The following is a 15069-nucleotide window of genomic DNA, read 5'->3' as shown; positions in this document are numbered from 1 at the left end:
TCACTCATAGATTAGTTTCCGATTTTTTCTCCCAATTTGGTGCCCAATTGTACCCAGTTTATTTGAATCACCTGTGTTTATTGAGGAAACACTGCTACAACCCTGCCCCCGGTGGCCGCATCGCCTCGAGCCCCAGACCTGATTCCGAGGTGATCAGGGGTGCTTTGTATGCGGCGAGTCCCTCCCCTCACCCTCAGAGAGGCGGCTCCCTCATACTTCGGCCATACTCGGATCTGGTAGGGCCGGGGGCAAACCTTGGTCCTATGTAATAGGGGAGGATTGTCTCCTGCTTAGTCTAATCAACTGTACGTCGCTCTGGATAAGAGCGTCTGCCAAATGCCAATAATGTAATGTAATGTAATAACCACAACCAGGGGTGTCCCACATAGGGGGCCCACTTAGACTGCAGATGCCCAGGGCCCAGAATGCCCTGCTACACCCCTCCCTGACTACGGCTGCTTTACTTGACCAATTCAGACTGTGAATCTGCAGACCATAAGTTACAGACCACTGCTTTTTATTCACTTCCTCACATTTCATCAAATGGATTTTTTTTTTTTTAGATGTGGCTCTTTGAAAAACTTTTAAGAATTGTAAGTTGATCCAACATTTCATTTTTCCCAGCGCATGATTGAACAGGCTTCACCCACAGTGCCCATTGCTGTGTCTGGGGCATACAGAGGATGTAGAGCAGGCCTGGATGGCTGGTGTGTATGCAAGATTTTATTGCCATCAGCTACCCTGGCTCAATCAGCTAATTAGCCATATGCACCGTGACCGATTCACTCTTAAATTAGACCACAATAAAATGCTACAAGACAAGTACATTCATCAGCTGCTATTTATACCATGGAATGCTATGAATGACAGGTCATGTAAATGTAAAGAGCAGAAGTTGGTCTGAAATCCAGGAACAGATACAGCCCATTCCTGATGGAGAAGGCTCTCAGGGACACTGCTGGGAGTTTGCAGTGCAACAGGGAATAACACTTTCATTTTGGGCAGGGAGAAAGGGTCCTTTGTGAACACGCTTTAGTGGTTCTATTCACAGTTAGTTTTTCATTATTTATCTTTTATCGCAGGCTGTTTCTGTGGCACGTTCGATGTTGGCCGGTAATGGACTTATCTGACTTCATCTGTGCTCTCGTTGCTCTGTGGTGAGAAGGTCAGAGTGCAGCTTTATCTGCCTGACAGCGGGGTGGGGGGTGGGGGGTTATGGAGCTCTTTTCTCTCTGGGGTTTTAAATGTGATTTGTTACTTCCAGTTGATTAGACTAAGAAGGGGACAATTTCCCCAGGAGTAATGAGGGGTTAAGGGGCCTTGCTCACGGGCCCAACAGTTGTGCGGATCTTATTGTGGCTACACCGGGGCTTGAACCACTAACTTTTGGATCCCAGTACTTATTTATTTGTACATTCATCAACATTTTCAGTTTCCACATCTGCCAGAGTTAGCTAATGAGCTCATTTTCATCTGTAGTCCCTAACTTGCAGGTCTTTGGACTTTGGATCCCAGTCATGTCCCTTAGCCACTAGGCCACAAACTGCCCCGTTATATGCTTGCTTCATGATGCCGCAGAATTCATTTTCATTCCGTTTCACTCTTCATACTGAGTCAACCTCTCTTCCTCTCCACCACCTTTCTCTCTCAGTGTGACAGCCCAGGTGTCATACCCTCACTATGATGTTCCCAGTACATGGACAGCGTGGCTCAGACTAGAACACTGTGATTTCAGGTGTTTGGCTGACTGGAGATTTTGGGCAAACCGATGTGGAAAAGGCACCTTTAACACGGTGAGAAAACAGCACCAGAGCTAGCGACGGACAAAGTTACAATCAAATCAGGTGTTTTCCAGGTGTACAGGATGTGAGAGGAAAGAACAAATGAAATGTCTTTCTTGGTTCACCATGTCATTTTCACAGCCTCTGTTCCCAGAGCAAAGTAATATGATCTTGAATAATATATTTTATTGCATTCTTGTAAAAGAATTTTCATATAGCAGGTTGGCAGGTCAGTGAACCCTGTGTGTGGCTAAATTGTAGACCCTTAGGGTGTGATTTATGAAGACCTTTAGCAGGTGTAAAACCTCTTCGTACACGCAAAACCAATAACAAGATCAATGGCAACAATCATTGGTTGTGTTATTTGTTCTGCATGAAAGGTTTTGCATGTGCTAAAGTTGTTAGCAGGTTTGTTAAAAGCGTGTATCACTAAGAAGACCAGCAATACACACAATCAGTTGTCCAGAAATGTGAAAATAAGTAAAATTTTCTTATGATTGGTTTTTCCACATCAAGTCATTTGCATTTTCACATTTGCACATTACTGAACATTACTTTTTAAAACGTGAACTATAATTTTCACATGTCAAAATAAATAGTGAGGCTTAAAATACAAACGTTACGTTTTGTAAGTGGGGTTATTTTTTATAGTTCAAATGTATATATGGTTTTTGGTTAAGGGTGAACTAGCCGGGTAGATAAGCAGAGCTGCTTAGCTTCAGTTAGTGTCGTAACCCCCCTGACCCCCTTCTAATCAGCCAGTCTACTTAGCGGTGACTCGTCAATTTTAAACTGCAGGGCCGAGACTTTAATCAGTGCAAGATTGGCCAACCTTAGCAAACCTTAGCAATTTGCTGCTCTCGATGCGCAGCCCATTAGCATATCTGCAATTAAAATAAATGGCATTCAGCTCCTCAGGTTGAGTTCGGCTTTGCGGTTTCACTACACCAATTAGCCAGGTCACATGCCACTGAATGTGTGTGCACTATAGGGAAACTTAACACAGGGATTGGAAGAAGATTTCTGTCTGATAAAATGACAAATCATTTGGTGGCTCTTTCCAAAAATATGTCAATTTCTTTGAGCTCTTTTAAAACTCGAAATATGTTGGTTCTAGCTCAAGACTTTAGCTGCAGTGGCCTTGCTGCTCAGTAAATTATTTTGTATACAAAATATTGGCAGCTTTGGCTCTCAATGGCTGGAGGCAGAAATCTATTCATTTGATGCATGGCATCAACTTCACAGGGGGGGGGCTCTCTACTTCTATTTCAAAAAGCAATTTTCTTGAGCTATAATGGACTATACGTCTTGAAAATGAAACCATTCAACAGGTTTAGGCACCTCTACAACTCTCAGAAAAAGGGCTGTCTCCATAGGAGAATCCTTTCTAGTTCTTTATGGTACCCTCTATGGTAGGTGTGAAAATTGTGAAAGCACCCATATTTAACCATTTTGCCTGATAAAGAATCCTTGACCAGTAGATAGAGTTCCTCTATAGAGACACAGAGGGAAACTTTTGCAATCCTCTATACTGAGAGTGTGGCTCAAATGGCAGAAGATATTTAGAGGTCTGTACAGACATGTAGCAACGGTAGAATGCCATGGCCGCAGCTATAGAGACGGTGTGATTACCAGGACAGCAACCAGAGGACATCAACAACCAGGCCCAATCACAATCCAACAGTCTGTAAGACAACCCAGACATGAAAACAGTTTCTTGCTAGATACTGCTCTTGTAGAACAGATTACCAGAGCCATATCTTGTATAAGCACTCACTGAAAACTTGGCTGGACACCATAAATTGCTGAGTAGTAAGAATTTGAGTTCAGGCGGTACGGTGGCACAATGGATAGCACTGTTGCCTAACAGCAAGAAGGTCCTAGGTTCCAATCACCAGCCTGGGCCTTTCTATGTGGAGTTTACATTTTCTCCCTGTGTCTGTGTGGGTTTCCTCCGGGTACTCCGGTTTCCACCCACCATACAAAGACATGCACGTTAAGCTACTTGGGGGGGGCATGAACAGGGGGTTGCTGCAAAAGAGCATGTGTGCTCAATCAACTTACCCAGTATAAATAAAGGTTAATAAATAAAATCTTAATTCTACCTTCATTATCGTGACTCAGTTTAACTAGCTTGTCTTGTGCAATAAACCATCTGCCAAGATGTAAGTCATCACTGAAGGCAATGCATGGACCAATAGGCTAGCTGATTCAGAAAGCACAGTAAGAATTGGAACATGTAATCACTGTCTGGAAGCAATGTCATATAATATCCTGAAATATGCGTATAGATTGGCTCTGTTGTATTATAGGCTACTCACTAAGCATTTCCCTTAGCCCAGGGGCTACATGCTCCCCATGTGCTTGTGATGTTAATTACCAAGTTCAAAGGTAACCTACTTTAATAAGGTAGACTGCTACTATGACCAAGGTTTAAAATGTGCAATTTCATTATATTATAATGCTGTTCTAAAAATGTTCTTTTCCAGGTGCTTGCATCTGGTAACGACTCTGCAGAACTGTACTACTAGATTTCTGTCAACGTCATCAATTTGATTGCAGTCCAAATATTTATACACACTAAAAGTCCGTACATGCTGGGTGTTTTGGTCGAAGAGCTATTGTTGCCTATCACATTTGTTGTACATTTGCAACAGATTTTCTTCTTTAACCCCTGAGGTCTTTTTTATGTTTTTTATTTGCATTCATTCCTTTTTTCAGCCTGCAATTTTCAATCGCTATGGTATGGGATATACCGTTTGCAAGCATTAAAACTCACAGTTCTATCTGTATAAGCTATTTTAACATGCCATTGCCTTAGCAACAACAGTTCCCTATTTTGTAAGATGTGGGTGATGAAACAATGTGGGGGTACCTCACCTTCTCTGCATTTTGGAAATCCACATTCTACAAGAAATAAGGTAGTGTCAGTGTTCTTTTCACGACATGCGTACAGTGGACCAAATGCACAATAGTTTCTTATTCTAAAAACTAACTGTGAGCATGTCCATTGTTTACTGAGAATTTCTTCGGAGGAATTATCATTGTTGTCTGTTTTGCCATTGTATACTTCTATAAAAGTATTGTACATAGAAATTATATTATATATATTTTGTATAGGCTCTCTTCAACATGAGGTGCCCAAGTACAACAATCTCTGAACAGTAATTTAGTTACAGCGAAAATGCGTTACCCCCATCTGTGTGTAAGAAAATTCAGTGTAACTTCAGCTCATCGAAGAACCAACTACAGGCATGTTATTGAAGTGACCACTAAAAGCATTTTAGCTAATAACATCACGTTTCCAATGGTGTATCATTTCTTAGGCTAGCATAAACAACACAGCATTTTTTGCCTGCGTAACAAAACTGTAGCATTTTCAATACACACACGGAAACTGTTGCTCTTCGGCAAAAACTGTTTTTGAGATTTAATGCGAAAAAAGATTGACGTTTTAGGACAAAAAAATGATCTCATCTCTATGAAAATATCTGATTGAAAACACTGTTGACAACACAATAGAGGGCATTTTCAGTGACCTGACCCCCTTTTATATCGGTGAGCATCTAAATACATTCTCAAAATATTTTATTATTATTCAGCATGCTTATAAATAGCCAGTCGGCTTTTGGATAATAAAGAGATATTATGGAATGTGTTTGACTTCTTGATGGGGGTCAATGGACCTCAATTAATATATTAGTATACAAGATGATATTATTGTGATTACTGTACTTTAATTTTTATGATCTTCTCAACCTGTTGCTGCAAGGAGAGGGAGTTTGGGACAGAGAGGTAGGGGAGGGTAACAGGCTGGGGGGAAGTGTAAACACTTTTTTTCAGGATAAAGTTTAGCAAGCAAAATGCAGCATTTTACACCGCATAAGGTCCATAATATCATTTTGTTTCCATGTGTGCTTTTGGAGTATCCAAATGTCCTTTTTGGAAATCTGCCTAGACATTGATTAGAAAAAACTATTCAGGATGATCAATGTTGATGATATTGTCCTCAAATTTAAAAGGGGATTTGTCCAGTGTTGTGACTTGGCTCCATTGTGTTTCTAAACACACAATCCACAGCTACAATAATCTGTATCAAGTCAAATACAGAAAACCTTGATAAAAAACTTTCACTTTACTATTTTTGAGCTTCTGTAACTTTGTTTTAGTAATATTTGGAGTAATTCTGACCCTTGGAAAACAAACCCCAAAGGGCTCCCTTTCAGAAGAGACCAGGATTATGCTAGGATTCAAGAATAGTAACTATTTTATATTGGGTATGTAATTTTTAAGCCTGTGTCAAGAAAGGGGGAGATACTTAAGGGGTTAAAGTGCTAAAGATGTGTTGAATGAATTAAAAATACGATCAATTAAGATCGCGCATCATAAATCATTAAATAACTGAAAGCTTTCCTGTCACCAGTGAGTCTGAACTTCCCTTCTACTGAAAATGGATTATCAGTAATTTCACGTTATGTGCATTTTCTGGTTATGTGAACTGCCACAGCAAATTAAATCCCCCGCGCTTCGTCTCCAGTCCTGCGGCGCGTCCCTTTTCCTCGCTCCCGCTGATTTAGACGTCATTTCCAGGTGTCAGTAGCCTCAGAGCTGGCGAGGATTAAGGAGATTGTGAACGAGGTTGCAAGAAAACTAGTCCCGCGGAGAGATCGGGACCACCGAACGGGAACCGGGAGTGCTGTCTGAAATTCCCGGGAACTTGGAGCACTACGGTACAGATGATTACAGTCAAGTCTGTCGACCAGGAGTGAAAAGAGTGGCTGTTTCATTGAGAATTGAACGCGAACATTTCAGACTACGGTGTGTTACGGATTGTTTTTTAGCTTTAGTGTAGCAAGAATCGAGAACAGAATAGGCTATACAAAGACAAAACGCCGCTTGTGAATTATTGCGAGGATGGACGGCGAAATGCGGCGGGCCTGCTTGCGCGTTGGTCGCAGCACAAGCCGCGGTGTGTCCCCGCAAAGTCCACCCGGCTCAGCGCTGCAAAGCCTGCTCTTGATCACAGCTTTGGTCTTGCTTGGTCAGCCGTCCTCCGCGAAGGCGAAGGAATGCGACAGAGTATGTCTCAACGGGCAGTGCAACCCCGCAACCGGCAACTGCCTCTGCGATCCTGGATGGGCAGGGGATCAGTGCCAACACTGCGGGGGAAGGTTCAGGTAAGATGCCATAATTACGCGAATAGCAGTTATCATACAGTCGCTCCATAAGCGCCGATTTGGATACTTGAAACAATTTGTCTGACTGCCTCGCTTTCAGGACCTTATTTCAACTGACATGAATGAGTAGTAAAAAATGATTAACGCGCAAACAATCTTTTTTTTAAATGTATTTGGCTTGCAAACAAGCAATCCAGTTTTTCAGAACTGTCACATGGCAGTTGTGATGGCAGGTTTCCAGCTAGCTGTACATATTTCTTAAAATCCAAGAATGATTTCCCGTATATCGTTCGGCTATTTGTGTGTAATTTATTTGCTATGTAACTGATTTAATTGCTGGAAAACAGAATGTAGTTTCGGATTTTTGGACAAACCAAATTCATTCGTGCTGCAATCTTCCTGTAGCGTAGCCATACTGTCACAGCTATAGTTACCTGTCATTTGGGACTGGTTTCTGTGCTAATGCTAACGTGGACGTTCCTCAATCTTTTTGCTTCGTTGCAAAAATCGCCGGAAAGACAAATTTTGCCAAAGTATATGGAATTAACCTGTTTTTCTTTTTTTACGAATTTGCGGTACATTATGATGCACAGGGTATTTTGACGAAGGTAGGCTAGGCAGCGCTGGTAGAATTGTAGACTATGAAGAAGATGTGGAAACTAATTCATTAAACGCAGCTCTTTAGGCTTTTATTATTGTAGCAAGTAGAAGCGCAACAAAACACCTGGTTCACCCCCATAAAAGTAAAAAGTTAGTTAACCATAATTTTGGGTGACGAAGAAACCACGGCAGGTAATGATCGGCGATGTTGTTAAACAGTTGTTTAAGTGGAATCGGATCTTCCCCCATGGATTTAGTAAAAAAAAAAAGCTCTCTAAAGCTGAAGAAAATTGTCTGTCTGTTTATCTACTCCACACACCTTAAGTTTAATATAAAAGAGTATGAGCAAATGTATGCCGTTGAAGCATGCATTATCTTGTTTTCATTTATCCGAGCTATTCGTCATTTGTATTCATTGTGGCGTTAATGCGGCGTGATTATGGGCTTATAAACAAATATTTGGGGACGCAGGCGAATATGTAGTGTTTGTGTGCGGCAAGTCCTCACTAGATTCGGTGGCAGCTGTAGTCTAACTCGACCGTTAGGGAGTCGGGACATTAATCTAATCAAGGAAATTAGTTTGGTTGGATCGGTTTCCTCCATTAAAGGAATTCTCTCTTCTCTTTCAGAGTTAATGGCCGCGCCAGTACAGTTTAGCAACATCACGTTGCTATGTTGAAGTCCGAGCTAGTTTTTATTTAATCAGCTGTAAAAGACTAGCGCTTTCATTCATAATTTCTGCGGCCTCTGGAGTTCTTGTGTTCCTGACCACTGCTTACGTAGTTCAGAGACACAGGGCCCGTTTGACTTGAGATGGGTAAGGTCTGTTTGTGTGTGTGGATTGTGCTCACAATCATCAGTGCCACGGTACTGGGGTACTCAGGACACACACATGCATTGAGAATGTGGAGAAAGCCAGCTCATTTGTTGGTAATGTAATGTAAGGTCAGAACTGTGTTTTATTGAGAGAGATTAAGAGGAGAGAGCGAGATGGAGTGAAATAGAGGGAGAGAGAGTGAGTGAGGGAGTGAGAGAGAGAGAGACACTCGGCTCTTGCGGTTTTCATATCAGTAATGGAGTGTGCTCCTCTTCCTCTCCCTTGTTTCCTGACACTGTAGGGCTTGTCCGGTTTGCTTTGATCAGGCCCTGCGTGTCGCCATGGCGATGGACAGGGGACAGACGGCCGCCGGTCAGGAGGGAGGGTGCAGGTTATTTTGGGGCACGCTCTGATTCCTAACTTCGCCAGGGTATAAAAAGCGCAGACTCACGCTCAAACTCTCCTCCTTTCCGGCCTCTCCTGGGTTCTGCCGTCGCCGTCGGTAACGGACACGGTTCTCCTTGAATCATGCGAACGGGACGGGAACTCGCTAGTGGGATGGGAGCGGCTGCTTCTGGTGAAAACCTGGGCTGGCTCATACTGCTATCAATTACATTTATTGTATTTAGGGGCAGCCTACAGTCTAGTGGCAAATGTGCTATAGCCTATAGCCTTGTGGCTAAGGTGCTTTTTCCTAGTGACTAAGGTGCTATAACCTATAGCCTTGTGACTAAGGTGCGATAGCCTATAGCCTAGTGGCTAAGGTGCGATAGCCTATAGCCTAGTGGCTAAGGTGCGATAGCCTATAGCCTAGTGGCTAAGGTGCGATAGCCTATAGCCTAGTGGCTAAGGTGCGATAGCCTATAGCCTAGTGGCTAAGGTGCGATAGCCTATAGCCTAGTGGCTAAGGTGCGATAGCCTATAGCCTAGTGGCTAAGGTGGGAGGGGTGTGTATGTAGGATTTTGCTGCCACCAGTTACGATGGCTCAGTCAGCTAATTAGCCGTTTGCACAATGACCGATTAACTTGGAAATTAGACAACACAATCCTGACAAGAAGACAAGAACATTTATCAATTGCTGTTTAGATCACTGAATGTGGCTATAAATGACAGATCATGTAAATGATTGGGCTAATGAAATCATTAAGAGCAGAAGTTGGTCTGAAATCCAGAAACAGATACGGCCCTCCTTGCCCACCCCTGGCATACAGCCTTGAGACTAAATTACATGACTGGGACCTGGATGGTTGGTCCTTCAAGCCCCCATGTGGCCACAATAAGATTAGTGCAGCTGTTGGGCCCTTGAGCAAGGCCCTGAACCCTGCATTGCTGCAGGGGAGATTGTCCCCTGCTTAGTCTAATCAACTGTAAGTTGCTTTTAAATAAAAACAAAAAAACTAAATAACTGTTATGTAATGTAATGGCATGTTGTAGTTGAGGCTTTGTTTGGGCAGATGAATGTTGCTGTACGTGGATTGGGGTAATATTTGGGTGGCATCCCCCCCTATTTGTCTGTGCTGGACACTTTGAGAATCCACCCCCCCATCCCCCGGTTAGCAGGTGTGTGCACTCCATATGAACCACTCACTGCAGCCCTTGCTGTGAAAGGCCGGTTGCCATGGCGATGGAAAGCACGGGGGGAGGTTGCGAAGTGGACCATCACCTCCCTCTCCCCAACCAACACCTCTCCCTCCTGCAGTCATAACAGAACGCTCCCCCAGGACTGTCAGCAGTGTCATAACTGGGTGTAGGGCAAAGGGAATGAGATGCCCCCCCCCATTAATCACCACCCTTCTATAAAATTGTAATACTTGGGCATTTTGTGCTTTTTGGCATCTAATAAAGGCCAGATCTGCCGCAGTGGAAGTGGGTTTTGGGTTTTGTTCTACCCCTGCGGTGGGAAACTCTGGCACTGGAGTACAAAATTTGTTTCTGCATTTTGTTCCAGCTGAATGCCCCAACCATGTAACTGGATTAATTATTAGGCTTAGTGAGCATTGATGACCATGTTCTTGAGGTAGTCAGAGAACATGGCCATTCTGGCTCAGATTTTATGCCTATGTACTGGATGTGCCAGCGTTCTGCCATTCCAGCTCCGATGTTTCACAATCGATTTGTGTGATGAAGTTGAGATTCAGCTTAAACCAGTAATGTCTCTGGCACTTCAGGACTGGTGCTTCTGTCCTGCAGGCGAACCGATCAACAGCGATCCCGTAAAAGCTTTGACGCTGGTGGGATATGTTTGTTTCCTTAGGGGGAGGGGAGCTTGACGTTCTGTTCTGAATGCAAGCGCAACACTGTGACAGGTTCAGTCTTGTCCCCTGGACTGGAATATCTGGGTAAACAACTGGCAAGCACATCAGTCCGGTGGCATGCTTTGTGATACAACATTTTGCACTCTTCGAACGCACAACTCCACTTTCAGTTTCAGAAAGAGTGATTTCTGGTGATGTTTCTTGGAAGAGTGTCTCGATTTACCATTACACATGTATGCAGATGTTTTTCTTGATCTTCTTCTGAGAAATGTGACATCTTGGATTAGGCTTTTATGTGAGTTTTTGTATTTCTGTGTTCGTATGTGTGCATTTGGGTGTTTGTATTTGTTTGTGTGTTTGTGTCTGTGTTTGATTGTGTGTGTGTTTTTTATTTATTTATTTTTTGTGTGTGTTTTGTTTGTGTGTTTGTATTTGTGTGTGTGTGTGTTTTTGTGTGTTTGTATTTGTGTCTGTTTGATTGTGTGTGTTTTGATGTGTGATGCTAAGGGAGGTCTGTAGTGCTTTGGCGGTGTGTAATTACAGATCCTGATTACAGACGGTCTGGTCGGCGTGTGTAATTACAGACCCTGATTACTGACAGCTGATTTCTGACGTCACTGCTGAGTGGGTGGCTGTGTTAAAGGTCCCATATTGTGGAAAATGGCATTTCCCTCACTATGTGGATTATAAAGGAGATTAAGGTGCTATAAAAACACTGGGAAAGTATAAAAATGGGCAGTCCCCAAATATATCCACACAATCTGTATGAAGAAACTGTGCATTTAAATGAGCCATTTGGACTTCCGTGAAGTTGACATCACAACTATGCACTAATTTCCATATATCTGCCGTCAGCGTGACCTACCTTCACCTTGTAGCCGGAAGAAATCCAAGTGCTTGGCACAGACGGCATTCGGTTCGTTGGCGCTATCCAGCCAATCAGAACACGGGTTCATTGATAATTAATGAGCCTCAAAGACACAGTCACTAATACAGCCTGTTCTTGGTAAAGCCCATGAGAAGTGGAGAATGGACATGTAAAACTGGATAGAGTTGTTTTTTGGTACTGAAACTACACAAAGTTTAACGGATTCTCCGGCTGTTTGGAAAAGAGGCTGTTGCTCGGGACCGCTCAGGGGGGAAAGCGGAAACGTACGTGCTTTGAGGAGCCGTGCTGAGAGCTGCTCTGGGTAGAGACCGTTTTGATGGAAGCCGTTAAGCCCTCCACATCTCCAAGAAATGTAAGGTAAGGCCCCTGGAGTGGTAGACCTCCGCTGGCTATGAGCATGGCTTCAGTTTCACTGCTGTACTGATGGGTCTCCCTGTCTGTGGACTCCTATTTTCACCAGGCATGTGTGTCTATGTGTGTATATGTGTGTATATGTGTGTATATGTGTGTCTGTGTGTGTCTGTGTGTGTCTGTGTGTGTACGTGTCAAGCGGAATGATCAGGATTATTCCAGTAATAAAGTTTCAAAGTAGCCATCCTCATGCAATGGCATTAAACATCCATTAAATGGATTGTTATTTTTACTGACCAGGCTCTAGATTAAATCGACAAAACTTCAGGATGAGTCTTAGGGCCTAATGCTGATGTAATCCAGGCTGGAGTGCCATCCTGATGCTGTTCACACATTTATGGTGTGCAGGCAGGTGTAGTAATGGAGAGGACCGGTTCAGCTCCTCACACAGGGAGGTGTGTGTGTGTGTGTGTGTGTGTGTGTGTGTGTGTATATATATATATATGTGTGTGTCTGTGTCTGTGTCTGTGTTTGTGTCTGTGTGTCTGGGTCTCAGACACACGAGCGAGGCGGACAGATTTAAAGCGCCACCTCCCAGCTGGAAACATAAATCCAAACGGCGAAGCTGTCAGATGTTACAGATTCACACTGAGTAATAAAACCTGCTGTGATATAAAGAAGAGATTCTGATATGAAAGGATCGCTGGCTGTGTGTGTGTGTGTGTGTGTGTGTGTGTGTGTGTGTGTGTGTGTGTGTGTGCGCGCGCGTGTGCGCACGCTTGCGTGTGTGTCTTCTAGCTGGCAGAAATGGTGCTTGCCAGCCTCATCCTTGTTACATCATCAGCTTTTTAGGCATTCGTGGGTCTTGATGACATCATAATGACATCACGGCTGTGCATTAACTGGCAGTGAGATGGCAGACGCACAGGGGAAAGTGTCTCTCTATGTCTCCCGGGCCCTCCCAGAAAGCTACTTTCTACCAGCTAAGCAACTGCAACAGATTGTAGATAAAGATGACAACGTTGCTAAAGGTTGCTGAATGTGTTTCTGTGTTGCAAAGTGTTGCTGAAAGTTGTTGAGCGTTAACCAAATGTTAGTAAAGGGTGCTGAATGTAGTAAGGGAGAGGACTGGTTCTTGCACCACACTGTGGAGTGTGCCCGATCACCTCTGTCTGGCTCAATCACTTCAAGGCCGGTCTTAGCCAGTTTTTATCAGTGTGCTTATCTAAGTTTATTGATTTCCTGATGCAGATTACTGTATTTGAACTGTGATTTTATTTTACTGCACTGTTTTATATTTTGTTTTTTTGTTGCCTTCTATAAAGCACTTTGAGATTATCACTGTATGATGAAAAGCGCTGACTAATTAAATGTATTATTATTATAATAATAATAATTGAAGGCTGTTTTTTAAAAGATGGGTCCTCATTGGCTGAGGTGGTCACATGCTGCAGTGGGAGGCCTTTGGACTGCTTGTTGTGGAATGTGTACCTGCGGAGGCCACACCCGCATGGCTGCTGATTGCACACGGGGCTTTCCCCGCTCACAGGAAGCTTTCTGTGTGTTTATTCAGCCACACAGAACAGCACATCTCCGCGGCAGGGCTCGATGTGCTCCCAAACCTCAAACATCACTCCTCTTACACTGCCACACTCCTGATCAACACGTCCTGCCGTAAAAACAACAGGAAAATGAGCCGTTTAAGATGTGAATCCTTAACTCCTTTAGCTAGTCCAGAACCCCCGGAGCTTGTCGAGTTCTGTTACTCACGTCACCTTGCAAATGGCTACCGTCAGCACACGCACGCACACACACACACACTTAGTAAACACGCTTTCAAACAGGGTGAAATCCAGAACCCCGTCAGCACCTCTGGGGCTGCACCTGTCAGACTCACCTGCACACACTCATAATGAATCTCTCTGACATGAAGCAGGTGGTGAGAAGCTGACATTAATCAGTGTACAGCCTCTTAATTAAACATTAATCCATTCATTACTCCATGAACACTCATTCGAAATTAAAATGCAGATTTCTGACCCTTTCAACGTGCATTTTCCTCGTTGGTACTTTCAGACCCAGATATGTGCGTGTCTATAAAGACAGCCGAGGGTGAGTTCTCCACGCGTCTCCACAGAATGTCATACTCTCTGGAGAGTAGAGACGAATGCTCACGCAATCTCACTTTCTTTAGCATTTTTTTTCTACCTGAAATTGTAATTAAAAATGTTTTCTTGCTTGAGCAATATATAATTTGGCTTCGGTGGAAAATGTATTGGCATTTTCTGCTGTGTGTTTTGAACTAATTGCTAGATCTCAGGCATTAGTCTGAAAAAATAATGAAAAAAAGTTGAAGCTGAAATAATGTGAAGGTATCATTTAACGGAAGGCTCTATTTCTGGCTGTAATTTGATTGCTTTTTCATTCTTGCTCGTCATTGTTCTTTTTGTGTGCTTTTATGTGTGTTGTCTAAAACTAAACATGTTCTACTTGGCCAGATCCCTATTGTAATGGGACTAACCTGGTAAAATGAAGGTTCAATTATGAATAATTATTAATATAAATAATAACTAATAATTTCAGAACCAGTGTGTTCAAACTTTTCAGTCCCAAGTGTGCCATATGCCACTCTCAACCTTCAAAATGACTGCTACATGTATAGTTGTGTTTTATTGTGTGTGTTTGACTGCTACATGTATAGTTTGTTTTGTTTTCAGTCCTGTTAAACCCTGCTACATTCTCTCAACTTTCTCAACCAAAGCCGAAACCCCTTTGGATCTGTGTGGAGCCACTTCACGTTGGGCTTGAGACTGAAAGGGTAGAGACACAGAGGATCCTGAATGAGCCAGTGATGAGACCCAGCGTCTCTCCTGAGACTGAAACGAGACGCTCTGTGAAATGGCCTCCTGGCCGTTCTGTCAGAGTTCAGTGTGGTAGAACGGTTGGACGTTCTCGTTCAGCGGCAGGCAACCCTGGTCCTCGAGAATGGTCCTTACTCCATCAAGAACTATACCTATGTAACTGGTTAAATAGGTTTAATGTATGTAGATGACCAGTGTTTTAGCATTCATATATTCAGCCTAAGACTTTTAATCATCCATCAAACTCCTCTGATCAAGCCCAGAAACACCAGAAACGCCACTGGCACTTCAGGACCAGGGTTGCATACCCCTGTTTTAATCAAACCACATTCTAACG

At 43.2% G+C, this 15069-nt stretch overlaps 1 protein-coding gene across 2 annotated transcripts in view; it reads left to right on the top strand.

Annotated features, from left to right (window-relative positions):
* The first annotated feature begins 6377 nt into the window (after window positions 1-6377).
* Window positions 6378-15069, top strand: part of atrn (attractin) — a 136209-nt gene continuing 127517 nt past the window's right edge. For both annotated transcript variants that reach the window (XM_061246648.1, XM_061246649.1), the window contains exon 1: window positions 6378-6958. In XM_061246648.1, coding sequence (XP_061102632.1) covers window positions 6696-6958 — 263 coding nt within the window. In that variant the 5' untranslated portion in view covers window positions 6378-6695. The remainder of the gene's footprint in view (window positions 6959-15069) is intronic.

Source organism: Conger conger, chromosome 6 (genome assembly GCF_963514075.1).
Source record: "Conger conger chromosome 6, fConCon1.1, whole genome shotgun sequence".
NCBI classification, from domain to species: domain Eukaryota; kingdom Metazoa; phylum Chordata; class Actinopteri; order Anguilliformes; family Congridae; genus Conger; species Conger conger.
This window is presented reverse-complemented; position numbering and strand designations above follow the sequence as displayed.